The 17,832-nt window shown below is 40.8% G+C and overlaps 1 protein-coding gene across 1 annotated transcript in view; it reads left to right on the top strand.

The window, feature by feature from the left end:
• Positions 1 to 17,832, top strand: part of LOC139693796 (uncharacterized) — a 985,124-nt gene that overhangs the window by 919,858 nt on the left and 47,434 nt on the right. Inside the window, exon 6 of the mRNA XM_071592080.1 lies at positions 7,318 to 7,476. Coding sequence (XP_071448181.1) covers positions 7,318 to 7,476 — 159 coding nt within the window. The remainder of the gene's footprint in view (positions 1 to 7,317; positions 7,477 to 17,832) is intronic.

The following is a 17,832-nucleotide window of genomic DNA, read 5'->3' as shown; positions in this document are numbered from 1 at the left end:
GATGTACGAATAACGCGAGAAGAGGATGGATTGGGGCGAGAAGAGAAGAGAGGAATGAGTGTCCGGGGACGGGGCCGGAGGAGGGAGAAGGGTGGCGCGGAGTAAGGGGGGGCGGGAGAGGCAACCGAGTCTTCCACCATCCATCGGGGCGAGTGTCGTCCGATCGTAAATCAACGGCGAACGAAAGAATCCCCTCCCCACGCCCTTAATTTACCGCCGCCGTTCGCTCCTCCGATCAACTGAGAAGGATAAGACATCTCCCCACGGAGCGAGGGTCGAAGGGAACCGCGTCACCCAACTTTATGTTTCCTCACCCCCTCATGCCCCCCCACCCAACACGCCTCTCCCTCTCTCTCCTTCCATCTCTTTTCATCTACGCGTTTCCTTCATTTTCATTTCCTCCCGAGACGTTTGACTGACGTCTCGGGGATGAGGGGGATGAGGGATGCCCCCTCGGTGACAAATTTCCCAACTCTCCTTCCCTCCACCCTCTCCCCCGTCCTCATCCCTCCACCCCCCATCGGTCTGCACCGGTGGTTTTTTCTACTCAATCATCGACCCTCCCGAGCGACACTTCTCCACTCACACTCTAACACACACGCTTGCACCCAAGCGCGCGCACACACGCCAGCCCCTTTCCAACACGTACACACACACCTTCCCCAGCTCTTCCCAGACCCCGGGTCGCTCGAACAGTGGAGGTGAAGGGTTCAGAGGAACGTCCTTACCTCTCGGCTGTCAAACCCCCAAACCATCTCTCCCTCTCCATCACGCGGCGTAAATCTCTCCCCCTCCAGTAACCCGTGGATGCTCTCTCTCTCTCACTCTTACCGGGATTCCCGAGCCTTCTTTTATTCCGCGGGGTTTGATCCTTCTAAAAGGTTATTACTTGAAGGGGTGTGACCGAAAACCATGGTGGTAATATAATATTTACTGCAGGAAGCTTGAGAACACGCGAGAGGGATTTTTGTCGTGAGGGAAGGGTGAATGATAGAGGCACAAACAGGCAGAGAAATACGACCTCTTTTCGAGCAAAATTGGGACCGGTGCATTTCCATTTCGACGTGACGAAGATTTGGTTCGTGGATAGATGACTACAATTGGATTCTTAAGTCTTCTCTTCCTCTAAGAGGGTAAAATGAAACCCGGTACGCCGCTTGCTGTCAATCCCACCCGGACGGAGGGGGCAAAGTAGAGGAGGTAGAGGCGGAGGACAGAGAAAGTAGAGCAGGGGGACGAGCTTTTGGATTCTCCTCGTTTTTCTAACGGCGACTTAACCTACATTTTTCGGTATGATCCATAAATATAAGCTCCATTTTATGCAGAGGAAGAGCATTTGTTCATTCAGAATCTAAGCATGTCTGATCAAGTCAAAATTCAAAGCAATGATCATTGTTAATAGATGCCGTAGGGATTCATCAGTCCGATCAAGTACCTGAAGATCAGGGAGTCAACCAGGCCTTTTATATGGACCTTTTTAAAACCTTTTGGGAAGGAGTGAGGAATAAAATATCGACCCCGCTGAAGGAATACGGAAGGTAGTCGACGAGCAGTCTCAATATCAGTTGCCAACCCGGCAGACAACGTGCTGCCTTTCTAGCAGTATTTGGCGAAGCACAGGTATTGGATAATATTTGCTTAATGCATTGTTAAATTACGCCATGTGTGTCAGATATACTCGTAGTTCCCCACGATTACATTCTATTTCTAAAGTTTAAATTTTATATGAAAAGTAACCCGTTTTCGGTCAAAAAGGGCGATGCAAGTGCGGAGTTCATGATCAAGGTCATGATTATGGAAATGGGCCCGCAGTTTTACTTACGGCAATACAAATTCGTATGAAGCGAGCTGGGATCGGAAGGGGCAGCGTATTAAAGGGGATAAATTTTCTGTTGAACTTTGTCTTCAGTAAAATTTAAGACAATTAGTATGAAATTATCCAGACTGCGCGTTTTAGTCTTTTTGTGTTCATAAAAAGTTTTCGTGTTTAGTGAATCGTTCCGTACGTAGCATAAATAAGGTGCGAGATTAGAAGGTGGCGTGGGATCATATATGATTAATACGTAAAACGTTTATGAAAATTTTTGAATATATATCGCACTCTATTTTTTTTTATCCAGGACTTTTTACTATTATACCCTGGTGCCGTCCGATCTGAGTAAACTTCCGTGTGCCCAGAACGAATTTCTGATGATTTTTATGAAGGCGTAAGAGGTAAAAATAAAAAATTCATTTATTAAATATTTTTACGAATGCATTTGAAAAAAAATTGTTATTCGAAGGGAACGTAAATTAAGAAATAATAAGCGATAAAATTTGCTGAGTTATTTATAATGGTGGATGGACGTCGTTAATGCTTTATATTGGGTTTTCAAACCTTTATTGTTATTAAAATATACAGTGAGCTTAAATAAATTCCATCCTCACTTCTTTGCCCTTATTTCAACATTCTTGATTTAAAATTTCAATGGAATACTTTTTTTTAAATTCGCATCGTTAAAATTCACGCCCCATTGTACATCATTCCTGTTTCTATTGTTCATATTATTTCCATCATAAAACTCTTGTTAAAATCAGTCACTATGTCTTTTATGTCGCGATCATGGCTTCACTACAAAGTCCTCAGGGACTCTTAAGATGTTGTTTCGGATAATACTGAAGAAAACGAAATGGATGGAAAGGGATACGTGTGGAGAATATACCGCGGAAGGAAGTATACGTATATGGTCGGTATCACACGAAATACACAAGTAGGGTGACAAGGGATACAGGTGTTGGGGGAGATTTGAAGTGTACAACTTAAATACATAGAGAAAGATTTAAAGGGTAATGTAATTAAGAAGACTGATAGAGATGGAAAGGACGGATATCAAAGGTAGAAGGGCAAGGATAGACATGCCGAACGAAATTAAGGGATTTATTAATTATATAATGCTGAAATATAACTTAATTTAATTATTTCCGTTAGGGAGTTTAGTTAAATTCCATTCGAAACTATAGAGTACAGACTGCTTGAATCCCAAGGGAACCAACACGTTGCGTTAAAAGCTCTGCCCGGTCCATCGAATTCATGTACGGTACACGTCATTTGACTACTAATAATAATGACATAAGGAATGGCAGTTGAGGCCAGAACAGGTGAAATATGACGTGGTTATTAAAATTGTAAAAGACTTATACGGAAATGAAACGGTGCTTGCTACGTCGAATGAGATATCGAAAAATATTTCTTTCATTGTCGTAATTCAATAACCTTTCATGGTTTATAAGGTAAAATTTAACAGGCTCATGTACATTATCGTTCATTTGCCACATTGCAGGTAATTTCAGGTTTAATATCTTATCGCAGAGTAACATGCTTACATACTTCATTATACTTTCTAAGGCGATGAAGGACTTCCTCAAAGTAAAACCAAAAGCAGTGTTGCACGTACTCATCGAGTATTGTGCCTAGTATTTGACACTGATATCACGGCTGAAATTATCATTAGAGTGCATAAATATCACGAGGGTACCAGTTCTATGATTACACGGTTCTGTTTCTAATAATGTAGCACTTTTCGCAATCCATTATTGCATTTTTTTTCTTGACGCGACCAAAAAAATCCCTGTCCGTCTCAATCTCGTCTATCTCCTCACCAATCTCCCACCACGGGTAAGGAAGACGATGACGCCCTGTCCACCCGTTTCTTTCGCATCCCCCGCCCCACTCCTCTCCACGTCCGCTCCCTTTCACTCCCGCCGACAACTAATTGCCGGGACCCCTCGTTACCGCCCTCAAATTAGGAAGACGTCGCGTACAAGTAATTCGCCGTCGGTGGGATTAATGACCTCGGTCCGAAAGGAGGATGAGCGATGAGCCGATGTGCGCCCGTGCCGGCCCTTAATGGCGCGTCGCGGGGGTTGAAAGGGCCGGGCACTCCGCCTGGGCCCAGATGACGTCCCAGCGAAGGAATGAAAGGTGTCCTCCCTGAAGAAGGAATGATCATTGTGAGCCTGAATATCTTTGTCGCGGGTGAGATAATTAATTGAAATCGACCAGAGATTACTATGGTTTATTATGTCTAAATGAATGCAATGGATTTACGTTTTGCCGGTCGGTCTGGGAGACCCCGAGTGACACTCAAACTTGCGTCGCAAAAGTTGCAGAAAGGTCTGCTCTCTTCCTTCGTGAGCTGATATCCGAGTTGTGGAAACAAAAGTGAATATAACTTCAAAATTAAACTAGGTAAACAAAGTTAACTATCTACAGCCCGTTTTAAATGAAGTCTATTTCAGTTCTGATATCAGCATATTTAAATTAGTACCGGGTAAAAAGGATAATCGCATTCAATAAATGAATTAAATTCGACTTTCAGTACTGTTAATATTTAATTTAGAAAAAATGGAGTGTCGAGAATAAGCAACATCACCATAGGCAAGTGGCATAGGTATTTTTTGCGCAGTGGTTCGCAAGTAGTTAACGTGTGAAATTGCCAATTTTTTTGTGCGAAATAACGAGCTTCAGTCAACTAAATCCTCGAGCTAGGCATTAGTTATTAATTTCACCATTAGATTCCCAGAGAAGAAAGCTGAAATTAGGCTAGACTAATAAGACTAATAAAACACTGTAAACTAAATATTACGTAGTGCTTCCGCGAAGTTAATATGTTTAGGATATAAATTTTTAAATTTTGAGGATATTTATTTTCTCTTGAAATTTGCAAGTTCCTTGAGCCTTGTTTTCACATATTTTGCAATCTATTAAAATTAGGGAAAATGATTGATAATTTCTTATCGTATGACTGTGCATCTTCGTAATTTCAAAAGTTCGAGTACAAGGCAGCATGATAGATTCTTGTGGTAGCGTAAAATGTGTACTATATGCTATACTAAATACTATTATTTATATTTTTAAAGTATTTTTAGTTGAAATCGTACATAGTTAATAAAATTTCTCAGTAAGATATTCATTTTTAATACGCGGGAAATTGTTACAAATGGAATACATGCCCTGTTCTCGCCGAAACAATAATACTTTGTAGTCTTCCTCCAATATGCTTCGCCAAAATTCTCAGGGACTCATTTTAAGACGCAATGGAGAATTCCCGTGAGCGTGGCAATAGGAAGAGTCCGAACGAGAGGAATGCATTGCACGTAGCTTGGTTTAAGGGCACGGTCGCGTCACTGTTGAGCAACCCGTTTAGATTTTACTCACGGCTTGCAACGTGACTTTCATTTCCACCTCTCAGAGAAAGAGCTCTTTACTCCACTCACCTCTGCCCACAAGGTCGGCTGATTGCCAAAAGTTTTTCCACCATCAGCAAATCTTCTTCCAACTGGGGAGCTGGAGAACTCCGCTAATTTAGTAGCGTTCACTGTTTCGTAGGAATGAACTTTTTCATACAGCTCAGACAAGCTGGCTATGTACAGTAAAAAGAAATTTTTGGGTACAACTTTTCGTATTGCACAAGATATTTTTTGCCTAAGCGTGTTATTTCAATCGGAAGTGGATAACAATCCATTTGAACTGCGTTGTGTTTTCTGAAAACATTATTTGAAGTGCTGATATGGCAAAATACGTAGTTCTTGAGGAAGGATCACGACTGCCATCAACAAAGCTCATTCCGTAAATATTTTTCGGAACATTACATTGAATACACAGATTTTATTTTTTTCATCGCAACTGAGAGCCAAATGAGCCCACTGAACCCAGAGACACAGAGAACTAGGGAAACAGCTGCACCACTAAAGATCTTTTGAAACCCCTCCTACATTCGGAAAAAAACATTTTAGCTGACAAATACTTTTTCGAGGAATTAATAAATTTTGATGTCGTCATTGTAAAAAATATGCTCTAAATCTATTCACTAATTTATCAAATCCTTATGTTTTTGACTGGCAGTCACATCACGAAGGTCTACATAAGGCTCCCCAAGAATTTAATATCCTTTCTATTCAAGCCAATTACTACCTTTATCAACTAAAGATATTAAGAAAATAAGCAAAATATTAACAATTTCTTTGATCCGATAAGCTTTCACGATCGTGTGCCTTGAAACGATAATGATGATGTCACCTTATGATAACGCAGAGCTGCAAAACCTGATCTTTCCAAATGAAGAATAAGCATCGAATTTAGAAGACATGTTTTTTATACTTGTACATTTCAAGAAGAAATGTTTTCAAGTAGATGACTAAATTTGAGTCCTTCACTTTGAAGATTACTCTAGGTAACTAAAATCCTGGTCGCATCAGTCAAAATTTCTGATAATGCAATCCACATGCAAATGCGCACATTCACATCTTCACATTTGTATAAATCTGAGTCAAATTGCAAATCTGTGTTCGTTTTTTTTAATTCACCATAACGATTAATACAAATAGCAGATCTTGACCATATACATTAGTTTTTTGTTAAGTCAACTACGGATTATCTGTTCTTATGTAAAATATTATTGTAATTGATAGCAAAAAATGTTGAAGCGTGTGATATTACATTTTATTTTCTATGGGAATACACGCAGTAAGCACCATTTTGTAAACAAATTGTCTTGTCGCTCGGCACAAATCGTCTTAAGAGTTAACACATTCGGACAGGTTTGCGGCTGTTTGTAAAATGGGTAATGCGATGAAAATTCGTGACTGGAGATCCGCTCACGAGATTTGGGAGCAATCATTCATCCCATCGGAAATTCGCTTCCATCGAAATCGTTCTCGATTACCCTTAATTCACACCTTAAGACGATGAAGCTGTCAGAGAAGAGCGGTGGAATGGAAAATAGAAAAAGATGTGGTCCAAGAGGAAGGTCAAGGTGACGGACTTTAGGTCAAGCAATGATAAATTTAGGATGGGAAAGCTCACTGGGCGCATGAAGATTGGAATCAGAGATGGAGGGGTGAATGTCCGCAATCAACCAATCCAGAACTAATGAAATACCCAGGTCTTAAATTGTGATCCTCTCGGAGAATATCTGTAAAAAAAAAGAAGGCCCATCGATGCCAACTGCGACGCTTCTCATATCTTCAAGACCTATCGAGGTCGGAGGAAGGTATCGGGTGTTATCCACGCAAGCTTCCAGCTCATGAACTCCTTTTCCTCCACACTTAAAATCCAAATGGAGTCCGGTCATCACAGGGGGAGGAGAGGGGTCGGCCGTCAACCGGCCTGGAATGACCGGCTTCGTCCGTGCCGATTGATGGGAGTCGTTAATCGTGGGTGAGGTCTCTCCACGAGAGGCACATGACCGGTTGGCATTCCTCCGGGAAGAGGGCCTCCCCTCTGAGTGAACTAAACCTCTCTCTCTCTCTTTCTCCTTTTCATTGGACATCCTGCAGGCCTTCAAGGACCCGGCGTCACCCGCTACTCGACAAGGCCCATCGTGGTGCGGGAGGGGGAGAACGTGAGGCTGCGTTGCGCCGCCACGGGGGTACCGAGGCCCGAGGTGGAGTGGAGGAAGGCGGACGGCTCCGTCATCCCCTTGGGAGCCTGGAAAAGTGAGTTTCGCACACGATCCCTTCGCTCCCCGCCGTCCCCCGTCGCGGCCGTCTCGGGCCGATGTATTTCATCACTATCATCGGCTGGTCCCCGGAGGGAGGGCAGTCCGCCCGATAAAACTCCCAAACTATCGGTCCGTCAGAAACGGAAGGATTGCAGGTGGTCCGCGTGCATCCCTTGACCCGCGAGTCGTTTATCAACTCGGTCGGTGTACGTCGAGACTCCCCGCTGAGGTCGTAATCACTACCGGGGGAAGGGGTCAATAAAACGAAAAGATTAACGAGAGTAAATAAAAAGAAACACTCAAATTTTTGTTTCCAAAGCTAGGAATTTGTTGAAAATTCATTTTTTACCAGTTTTATAATTCTGTAAGGCGTTAAGAGAACTGAAAGTACTATTTGAGTGATTTTCTTTGACTCACTACTTAATATCCAATCCATTCGTTAAATATTGTATCGTAACTTTTATATTTTATTGTTGTCCCTCTAGTTTCAGCATGTCAGATATATTTCCATTAGTTTTTTTAAAAAGCCTTCAAGTTTCATTATTATTCATGTCTAGTTGGCAGCTTTTCCGGAATGGTATTTAGAGTAACAGGGACGTTTTTTTCAGGGCTAAGAGAGGTGTCAAGCAGAATTCTGTGATGGTGTATTTAAGTGTTAATTATTTTACTTGCTTCTTAAATTTTAGTAGCTTGTCACAAATGTAAACAGCATGAACTTACCTTTTGAAAAATCTCAAATAAAATGAATTTTGCTAAGATTATACATATTTGAAGTCAAAACCTGCCGCGTTTACTGTGAATTGCTTTCTGGCATATTTGAGAATATTGCCGATTATTTAATAAAATTGATGAACAAAGCTTATGTCTTTTGGTTCAATGATTATCTCGTCTTATTATAAAGTCTCCAATACCAATGACATAATCGATCTATGTAAAATATCTGTTTGATGACAATTTTTTTAAATTATCTACCCACTCTGAAATCCCTGCCATTTTGCAAATTTTTTTCTTCATATTAATGTTGTTTGCGAGTCATTCAGTTAACCCGAAAGTTACGAGTCAAAATATGATGAGAATCGATGTTGTAACCCATAAATATATCATAAATACTTTAATGGTCACAGTAAATTTAATTTTTAATTGAAAACGCTTACAGCATTAGCATCGATTTCAACAAAATATTTGTCACTCAGCTCAATTTTACCGTTCATTTTTTGAACATTGAATTATAGAAAAGGATGTCAGTACTAAAAGGTTTTACAGAGTTCATTAATCTACATACGCAACTTTAAGTGAAATTTCAAATTGTCACCATCGTAATTCTTTCCTCTGAACCCATATTTTAGTGTCTCTTTCCAACGTTTCTTTCTAACGTCTCTCTCTAATGTCTCTTTCCAATGTCTCTTTCCAATTTCTCTTTCCAATTTCTCTTTCCAATTTCTCTTTCCAATTTCTCTTTCCGATGTCTCTCCCCAATGTCTCTGAGTAATACCCCATGCCGTTAGGTAGGATCCGAGAAAGCAGTAGTTTAGTTAAGACTCACGTATAAACTCGTTAAAAGTTTTCCACGCTTAAAATTAAGGGATTTTTTCGAGTTTGAGTACATCGGTAACGTATTTTTAACAACCATTTGTAATAACAGATCGCTCTTGCTCACATTTTAAACTTTAAATATAAAACTGTTGAGCATTTTTCAGATCTCAACTTAAAAGTGAGATAGTGGAAGAACTTTTTCGGTGCTTTTCCAGCTTATACTAACATTTCACACTTGATATTAAATATTTACTGCATTAACAATGCGTGTGAAAAACTTTTCACGGCGCTGAGTGGAAAAAGCAGCCTCTGGAAGAAATATCCCTCATATTTTTTCACAAAATCATTTTGTTCCATCTCACAAATTAATCAAATATTTGACCTTGCATTCAAGCACAACTGCTTTCCAAATTAACATTATTAGATGAAAACAGCTATAATTTTTTAAAAAGCTGCCAAAAACCTGCGGCAATTGATGAATACGAATTAATGGCGTTAATCGCTCAACCAGTGTTTCGTTTTGAAAGAATAACTGATGGATTGGAAACTGTGACAAGTACTCTTTTAGGTAAAACTTCATTTAGTTTTAGCTTTCCAAAGTGGTATAAAAAAGACATAATCAAAATGAGTCGTAGTAAATGTTCATTATTTTCAGATTAAGCGTTAAATAATTACAGCCTTTACTTCTTTCTTTTGATATTCAAACTGTTTTCTAAATCTAAAGATTTCAGAGATATTCCCGAGTATGTAGATGTAGACAATCGCATGTCGCGAGAGCACTACAGCCATCACACTACATTAAAAAAAACTGCCACTAAAAGCCCGCGCCCTAAAAATGTAAGATCATATCGTTTCAACGAGGAGTTAACGGGTCTCTATTTCTGGAATCTGGAATTCGGCCGTAAAATCCTCTCCCGTCCCCCTAATATCCTACCTCTTTTGCCCAAGAGCTTCGGCTCATTTTCTCGGAAGATGTCATTTCGTAGGCCGAAAACAATACGGGCCATCGAAAGGATGTGTGTGAGAGAGAGAGTAAAAAGACGGTATTGCGTCTTTTTAAAATGTTTCCAACCAGCCATACTAACCATTGTCCTCGGGTCTTGATTTCATCGTCCATAGCCGCCGCCTTCCCTTGTTCCGATTCACTTTGTTCGCCAAGCGTCCGAAAGTCATCCTGAGAACGGTTGGGGGATGAGGAGGTCGTTCCGTACGGGGGAGAACGACGACCCGGAGACAAAAACTAATCGAAAAAACGCCCTTCTCCGCGACGTTCTTCTCAGGAACGCGCCCCACCACTCCGCCGTCATCCAACCCCGACTTTCCCTCTTATCCCAACGGCGCATTGAGAGCCGATTTATTTGAAGATCGGCTAAACATCGTGAATAATCAGCAGTTTATGCTGAGACACTACGCTGAGGCCATTAGACTGGCCAATAGGATTTCAAGGGCAGCGAGAGGAACCCCTTTTTTGTGCAATATATTTTTTATAAGTTTTTATCTTTTGACTATTTCTAATATGCATTAGTTTCCATACATGTTAATATAAAAATTCATCTATTCTATATACTAGAAAAAATTGCGAGAACATGGCGTAGATTCAAATACCGTAGCAAAAAGATTTTTTAATAGAGCGAGAATAAATTCTGACTATTACTAGAATAGATTACTTATTTATGTAATGTAATATTGGAATTATTTTAAATACACATATAATACAACACTAGACTTCAATAAATGATACATTCTAAACTCAAAAACACAAGATATTTTCCAGTTTGTAAGCTCAAAAATGTTTAAACAACCTCGGAAGGTTCGACGAATGAAACAGGCTTTAGACTGTTCATCATACTGAGTCTGTTCAATGTAGAGACCAAGGGACTTTTTTTTCTCACACAATTCACGAACTACGACTCAATTGGTTTGGGGGCCAGTGACTAAGTAATATAACCACTTTAAATTCGATCTCCTCCCATTTTCATGGCTGGTTTCCTAATAGCTCCCATCACTGGACCTTGCGGTGGCTTGCGGGATAGTTTGAGTCACTGAATATGGCTTCAGATGCCAAATCACCCTTAATAACGTTTCATATTGAGTGAAAGACTTTGACGTAATAAAGTCTTAAAGAATTCGACTGAAGCTGTAGTTGGAAATGTGCATGTGAACGGTTTTGTCTCCATGACGCCATGAAAATTGTAATATGTGAAACGTGAAATGTGGCTCATGTTCATCTTTTGAATCAAAGTCGTCGAAGTTGCTCAAAGCGAGTGAGGGAGAACTTTCTCCATTACTCCTATTGAGTACAATCGTGGTTCGCACTCCAAGGCCGAGAATTACCAAAAGTCGTAATATCTTAGTATACTGTGCAAGTGGAGTGAAAAATTTATAAATTGAATGCGAGAGACGCTCTTTTCCTAAGGTAAAGCACAATTTTTACAAATACTAATTTCAGAGGAAGAAAATAGACTCGTGGGTCGTAATGAGATACACGATTGAGATAAGCGGCGATTAAATTGATGGTTGAGCTATTATCTCCTTACGCAAGAAAATATAAACGTCTATTAGTTCACTGGACTTGGTATGTATAATTCATCGTGCAGAATGTGAGCGTTTTAGCTTTAGTCAAGTTCACGTTAAATTATCATGTTTTCACAATGAATCTGAAGCAGGTGCTAAAATTTAACTGCCAGTGTTTCTTTACCCGGGAAGGAATGGTATTTAAAAATTTCAATCCTTATGGTTGCGGGGGTCCCACAGAAGTCACTTATTATTGCTTCCCAACTTCCAGTATTTTCGGGTTTGCCGATCTCCTTGTGTTGGTCGGTCTTCCTCATAGCCGTTTTTTTTGTAAAGACCCAGAAGATATTAACACGGAATATAAAATACTAAGGCATAGTACGAAGTAATAAAAATATTTCAATAGCTATAAAACCAAAATGCCTACTGTGAAAAAGATATAATATATGTAATAGCAAACAGATAAGAAGGAACATAAAAATTAAGTTTCCTTTGACCATCAGAAATAAACATAGTAGCGAAAAATGTAATGTACAAATGGTTTGTGGTTCAGAATATTGGCCAATTATAAATTCAAAAAAAATTGAGGCATAATTTTGAAAAGCGTGCCAATTTACGAGTTAAGGGTATGGAACAGCATGACAAATGCCACGCAAACACAACTGAATCATCAAAATGGTAAAGTGGAAAACATCAAGTAGAATCAATATGGGTAGCATGGCATTTTGAAGGCATTGGGCAATCGGAAAGAGCTTAAAAATGTTTTCTACCATTGTCCTATACCCATGAGAAGAAGAAGAAGACCCAGATTCACTTGAAAACAAGTACTTCAGGAAGCCACGGAAGAAAGAGGGCTAATAGAAGAAATTTCAATCAACTCCCATCGGGCTCGCGGGCATTGCTCAAGAGAAAGAGCGTTTCGGGGCTGGAGTGGGAGATGTTGGTCAAGGGTTTGCATCCGTCTCCATCAGAACTGCCACCGCTATTTGGGCAGTATCGTCTCCTCCCGAGAGTAGCATCCAGTCTTTCTCAGCTTTCAAACTCCTCACACCCACAACTTCCACCCTTCCTCTCCGCCTTCTTCCATCCACTCCGGTGACCAGGGAGAGGAAACGAAGCGCCAATTCCCTGGATATCACAAATTCCGGGCGAACGTCTAAAATTTAAAGGTGTAGGTGGAGCTTCACCCTGGCGGTGGGACCGGATCTAGGGCCGGGTGGGTGAGGAGATTGGAGGCCGGGGGTTGGTCTCAGTGGCGAGGAGCCGGGGGTGGAATTTGGGTGATGAGCAGGCCTCTCCCGGTACACAGGGTCTTTCTCCTTTTCCCACATCGATACAACCCCCTCCTCAGCTTCCAACTCCCCGCCCCCACCATTTTGAACAGTTTCTTTTACTTATAAAAAACAACCCCTGCCCTTTGCACAGCCCTAATCACTTCCCGCTCACTCGGTGGTCGTAGCGCGAGGCTGTATTTCGTCCCGATCCCTGCGTATACATGTATTTTGCCTCCCACTCTCCCACTCTCCCCCTCTCCCCTTTTATCTTATATCTTTATTTCTTTTTCTTTCCAACCTCCTCGTCGCACTATCCTCCCACCCCACTTTTTCTCTCTCACTCCCTATCGAAAACGTTTCCGCAGTTAATGGGTCGTGTCGTCTGGCAAAACGACCATGAAAGAGCGGGCGGGCACTCTGCCGCGGGAGTGAGATTATTTCAGAGAAAGGAGGCGGACAAAGGGATTGGAAAAGTTGTTCTTTATAAATAATATACATGTATGTTTTACATATATGTGTGTGTGTGTGCGCGCGCGGTATTACAATGCACAAAATCAAACGCACGCCAACACATGCGTTAGTGTGTACAAGTATGTTTATGATTTTACACACATATGCCATAAACATAAATACAGTAATCGACCCGAACGTTGGGTTGGTAGGTGGCGGTAGAGTTCACCCAGCACTAAGCCCGATGGCGTGTGAAATTCACACATCAGGGTAGGGAGGCCAGTTCCTTTCCCTGTGCCGGTTATGGTTTCCCAGGAAGATCTGGTACCCGAAAAATCACATAGCTTGGGTGGAGCTTCAGTTGCCCAGGGAGGCTTCCCCGAAATCGAACCTGGGTCCTCCGATCAGTAGTCCAAAGCTCTACCCCCTGGACTACCGCGACCCTATATACCATATAGAAAAAATATATATACATTAATATATGTAAAAATACCATAAATATGTGATACATATATATTTTTATTCATATATATAAATAAATATGTATATATATATATATATATATATATATATATATATTATTGGTTGAAAAAACCGTTTAAGAAATATACATGGGGACGTACACATAGGAAAAAAAATCACCTGGAAAGTTATAAAACATCAAGGATTCGAACACGGAAACTTCTGCTTGCCTGAATGATTCAACAAATAAATCAATATCTGAGAATATATATATATATATATATATATATATATATATATATATATATATATATATATATATATATATATAAACCATAAACACAGTAATCAACCCGAGGGTCAATTTGGTTATATATATAATATATATTCCTTTATTTATACAACTGTATGTATAGTGGAAAAGATAGGAGTAAGGTTGTTTGTTTTTCCATGTCGCGCAGCCGCCTGGATTAAGCTTCATAGGTTGTTGCCGAAATCATTGAGAGAAAGAAGCTCACCCGCCCCTCTCTCTCTCCCTCCACATGCGTCACGGTGGTTGGACAGAGACGGGGGGCATTTCCAGGAATAAAATAACGAGCACTCTGTTTTCACTCGGCTTGGGGAATAATCACGATGATGGGTGTGACGTTAATCACTTGGACTGTGGCCATTAGTGCCGCCGGTCGAGCCGCCTCCCTTGGGTAAGACTGAGTATAGAAGCGATAGCCGCGAATGTCGGAGTGTGTTGTCACGGTGCGCCATGCGTTTTGATGAGTCCGTTGCCGGGTTTCTTGAAGTAAGAAGATTTTACGTCCGTGTGATTCTAGGCAAAAGAAGTTCCCGCTTAGAAAATTAAGCGACGTTTAGACTGTACCAGTGACCATTCTAGTATCACATAATTGCAGAAATTTTCTGTTCTAACCCCTGTGAAGTACTCGCCTTGTCGGATGAATTTTTCTCATCCATTTTTGCGTTCAAGAATATTTTATTAAAAAATTGCTTTAAAGAATACCTATTGGGTACACAAATTTTAAGCCAACGTCGCTTTATTTGTCAAATGCGAAGGGGAACCTACTCTGCTATTCGATCTTCTTCGATTTTCTCGATGTCCGCACCCACCATGATCTCAGATTGAATAAATTGAATTGCTTCCTTGCTAAATACTGAGAGACTAAGTTAATTTTATATCGGAAATCAATTGCTATTTTTTTATGACCGCCCTCTTGAGTAATGGAAAATATTAATTTGCGTCATGTTACAATTATGAATGAAATTTTCCGTTCGAATTGATGAAAAACTTCGTGATAATCCATAAAATTCTTCAACCAGATAACTTTTTCAATTGTTGACAGAGTAGTACTCCGCGCCGCCTTCTATTAAGTTTTTTTTCACGGGAGAAATTGACAATACATCCGCCATCAATTGAGAGACTCATGCTCAGCCGCGGCCAAGAATTACGTACGTAAATGCGTAAGTATTTTTTTCCTCATTCCGAAAAGAAAAACGATTGAAATCGGCGGAACTCCCAAACTATGGAAACGGGAGCACTCAATTAATCCTCCTGCATGATAATTCTGGCCATTACTTTGAAACGTTGAGACACCCAATTTATTCTCAACCTCGCAATCGCGAATCCATTTAGCACTCACTGATGGAATTAGTCGACTGGGGAGGGCGGGGGGGGGACGGTCGGAAAGGCGAAGGGGAGAATAAAAAAGCACGAGGAAGGAGTATCGGGAACATCCGGGCGGCCGCGCGGCGAAAGGATTGGGCATTATAAGAAGTAGGGGATCAGAAGGGGGGGTATCACCGAGGGAATTGAAAGATTAGGGTGATGGAAGAAGGGGTGGGAGTGTTGTCGGGCGGATGGTTTGGGAGGGTTAAGGAGGTGGGTCTTTGGAAGATGAGACTGGGCGGAGAGTGGAGAGTAGTAGGAGTAGAGATACCAGTTCCAATCTTGCGCAAACGAATCGCCCTTTTTTTTCTCGCTCTCTCTCTCTGTCTCTCACATCCGCACTCTTTCTCGCCTCCTCCCCTCGAATCATTTCCTCGCCCCGTCTGATTCATTTCCTCTTTCTCCTTGACCTTCTCCACCACGCCCCCTCCACCAACACTCCCCTTGCCATCTCATCTTCCTCCCCAATACCCCCTTTTCCCTCAGTTTGTTTTTTTCCTATATCTTCCTCAAGATGTCTCCGCTTCTGCCCTTTACACTTTATCTTCCTTTTCCGTCTTCTCTCCACGCGAAAATGGAGCTAGTGGTGGCTACCTAAGGTGAGAAAACTAACCACGTGTGTTTAAGATGAGAGAACGAGGTATTTATAGGCACCATGACGCTGGTACTATCCCTTGATAAGCATAATAATTTATTAAAGTTATCCATCTAGGTATCCCCACTTTGTGCATGGAAATAAATTCATAATCACGTAAAGCACGAGGCGTTAAATTATAACACACCGCAGAGTCCTACATAAAATCAACTTAGGTAGTTGAAACTTCCATTAAGTATCGTAGAATTTAGTTTCAAAACAACTAACTGCATTGGTGACCGTTTATATGATGTTATTGTTTTTTAAATTCATTGAAATTCCCATTCCTCTGGCTTAATTTCCTCTCTAACTACTACCAGGATCTTAGTGTGAGAGTTACAAATTGGTCTCCGATGTGAGTTTATTGTTCCCGAAAGTCATTAAAACCAAGTTATTCGCTATGGTGGGACTGTTTTTGGCTGGGTGGTCTAATACCCCAGTAAGGAAACATTAAGAGATGGTGTAATTGTACCTTTCTGGTTTTCTATCTCCATTTTGGCATTTATTTTCCCATAATCAACCGCAAGTGATTTTGCCCGCTATTACGTGGGTGTGTTTCGTTTGTTGCCTGGGTTAAGTTTGGTGATTTGCTTCCCCATCAATCACTACATCAGACTTGACTGCTTGATTTTTTATTGCTATCACCAGTAAGTTTATTCCTTAATGTGTGACATCACGATTGGTTACAAACAGCGTCACTGCCAAAGAACCTTTTTTTAATTTATAATTGGTGAGTCCACAGCAACTCAACGCCCCAAGTCAATTGCTAATGATGGTCGGGAAGACTAAATTATTTTTACCAGAGGAAGTTAAGTAAGGTAATTATACCGAGTACAAGAATCCCAGGGAATTTTAATCACTTTAGCACCATCTATCAGGGTCAAATCCCAAATTGGGTCCAGGTACCCGCAGATTCAAACGATTTCAACGCCAAATAAGTACCATTGCACACATTTTGAAGTATTATTTTTCTCCCATTGGAGACACCTAAATTCGAAAAAGAATCAGGTCAATATATTCATTCAAAACAGTAAAATAAGTGCGATAAATGACTAAAAGTTAATCAGGCTAATTGAATAGGACAAATTTAAATGGCATTCAAACATTTTTTTTCTTTGTGGGATGCCGGAAAGGGGAGATCAGTCAGAGTACAAGTGACGCTTCTCAATAGTTTTGAGCGCATTGAACGTCCAGGTGCTTGGAGGTCAGCGTCTTCATTGTTAGATCCCACCCTAGCTTCGCTTCATGGTGGTGGAATTTGTAAGCCTTTGGGGTTTCTTCTCATTTATCAGAACCCTTAATGCTAAAATCACGCAACTAGAGCATCGTCAAAATTTGGAAATATTATGATCTTAGTCGTGGAATCGATGCCAGTTTTCGAAATTTGAATCCTCAGTCGCCTGAGCGATTGGCATGCAACTTTTAAAACAGTATCCCTGAGGGATCTCAATGATGCCGACGATGCTTTCCTGAATCCGCGATAAGTTTCCCGTCTGGATATTTTTTACCCGAGACATGCCCTTTACTTCGCTTCTTTGGTGATAGAATGGCGTTTTGAATTTAATCGCACGGATTTAGATGATCCACACAACGGAGCAGAAGTTAGCCTTCCCCCATTTTCTGCAGAGAAGACAGCGAGGTCAAGATTAGAGAATATAATTGAGGGTTTTAATTTTTTTTACGACTGGTAACTGGAATATTTTTTAACACCCGAGGGAATCGATCGCCGTCAATTATCGACCTCAAATACAATATTTGAATATTTCAGTATCTACGTCGCGGATGATTAAGACATTTCGATTAATTTTA

The sequence above is a fragment of the Hetaerina americana genome, unplaced genomic scaffold (genome assembly GCF_022747635.1).
Source record: "Hetaerina americana unplaced genomic scaffold, ioHetAmer1.1.p SCAF_1, whole genome shotgun sequence".
Taxonomy (NCBI): Eukaryota; Metazoa; Arthropoda; class Insecta; order Odonata; family Calopterygidae; genus Hetaerina; species Hetaerina americana.
Note: the sequence above shows the minus strand (reverse complement) of the source record. Positions and strands in the feature narration are given on the sequence as shown.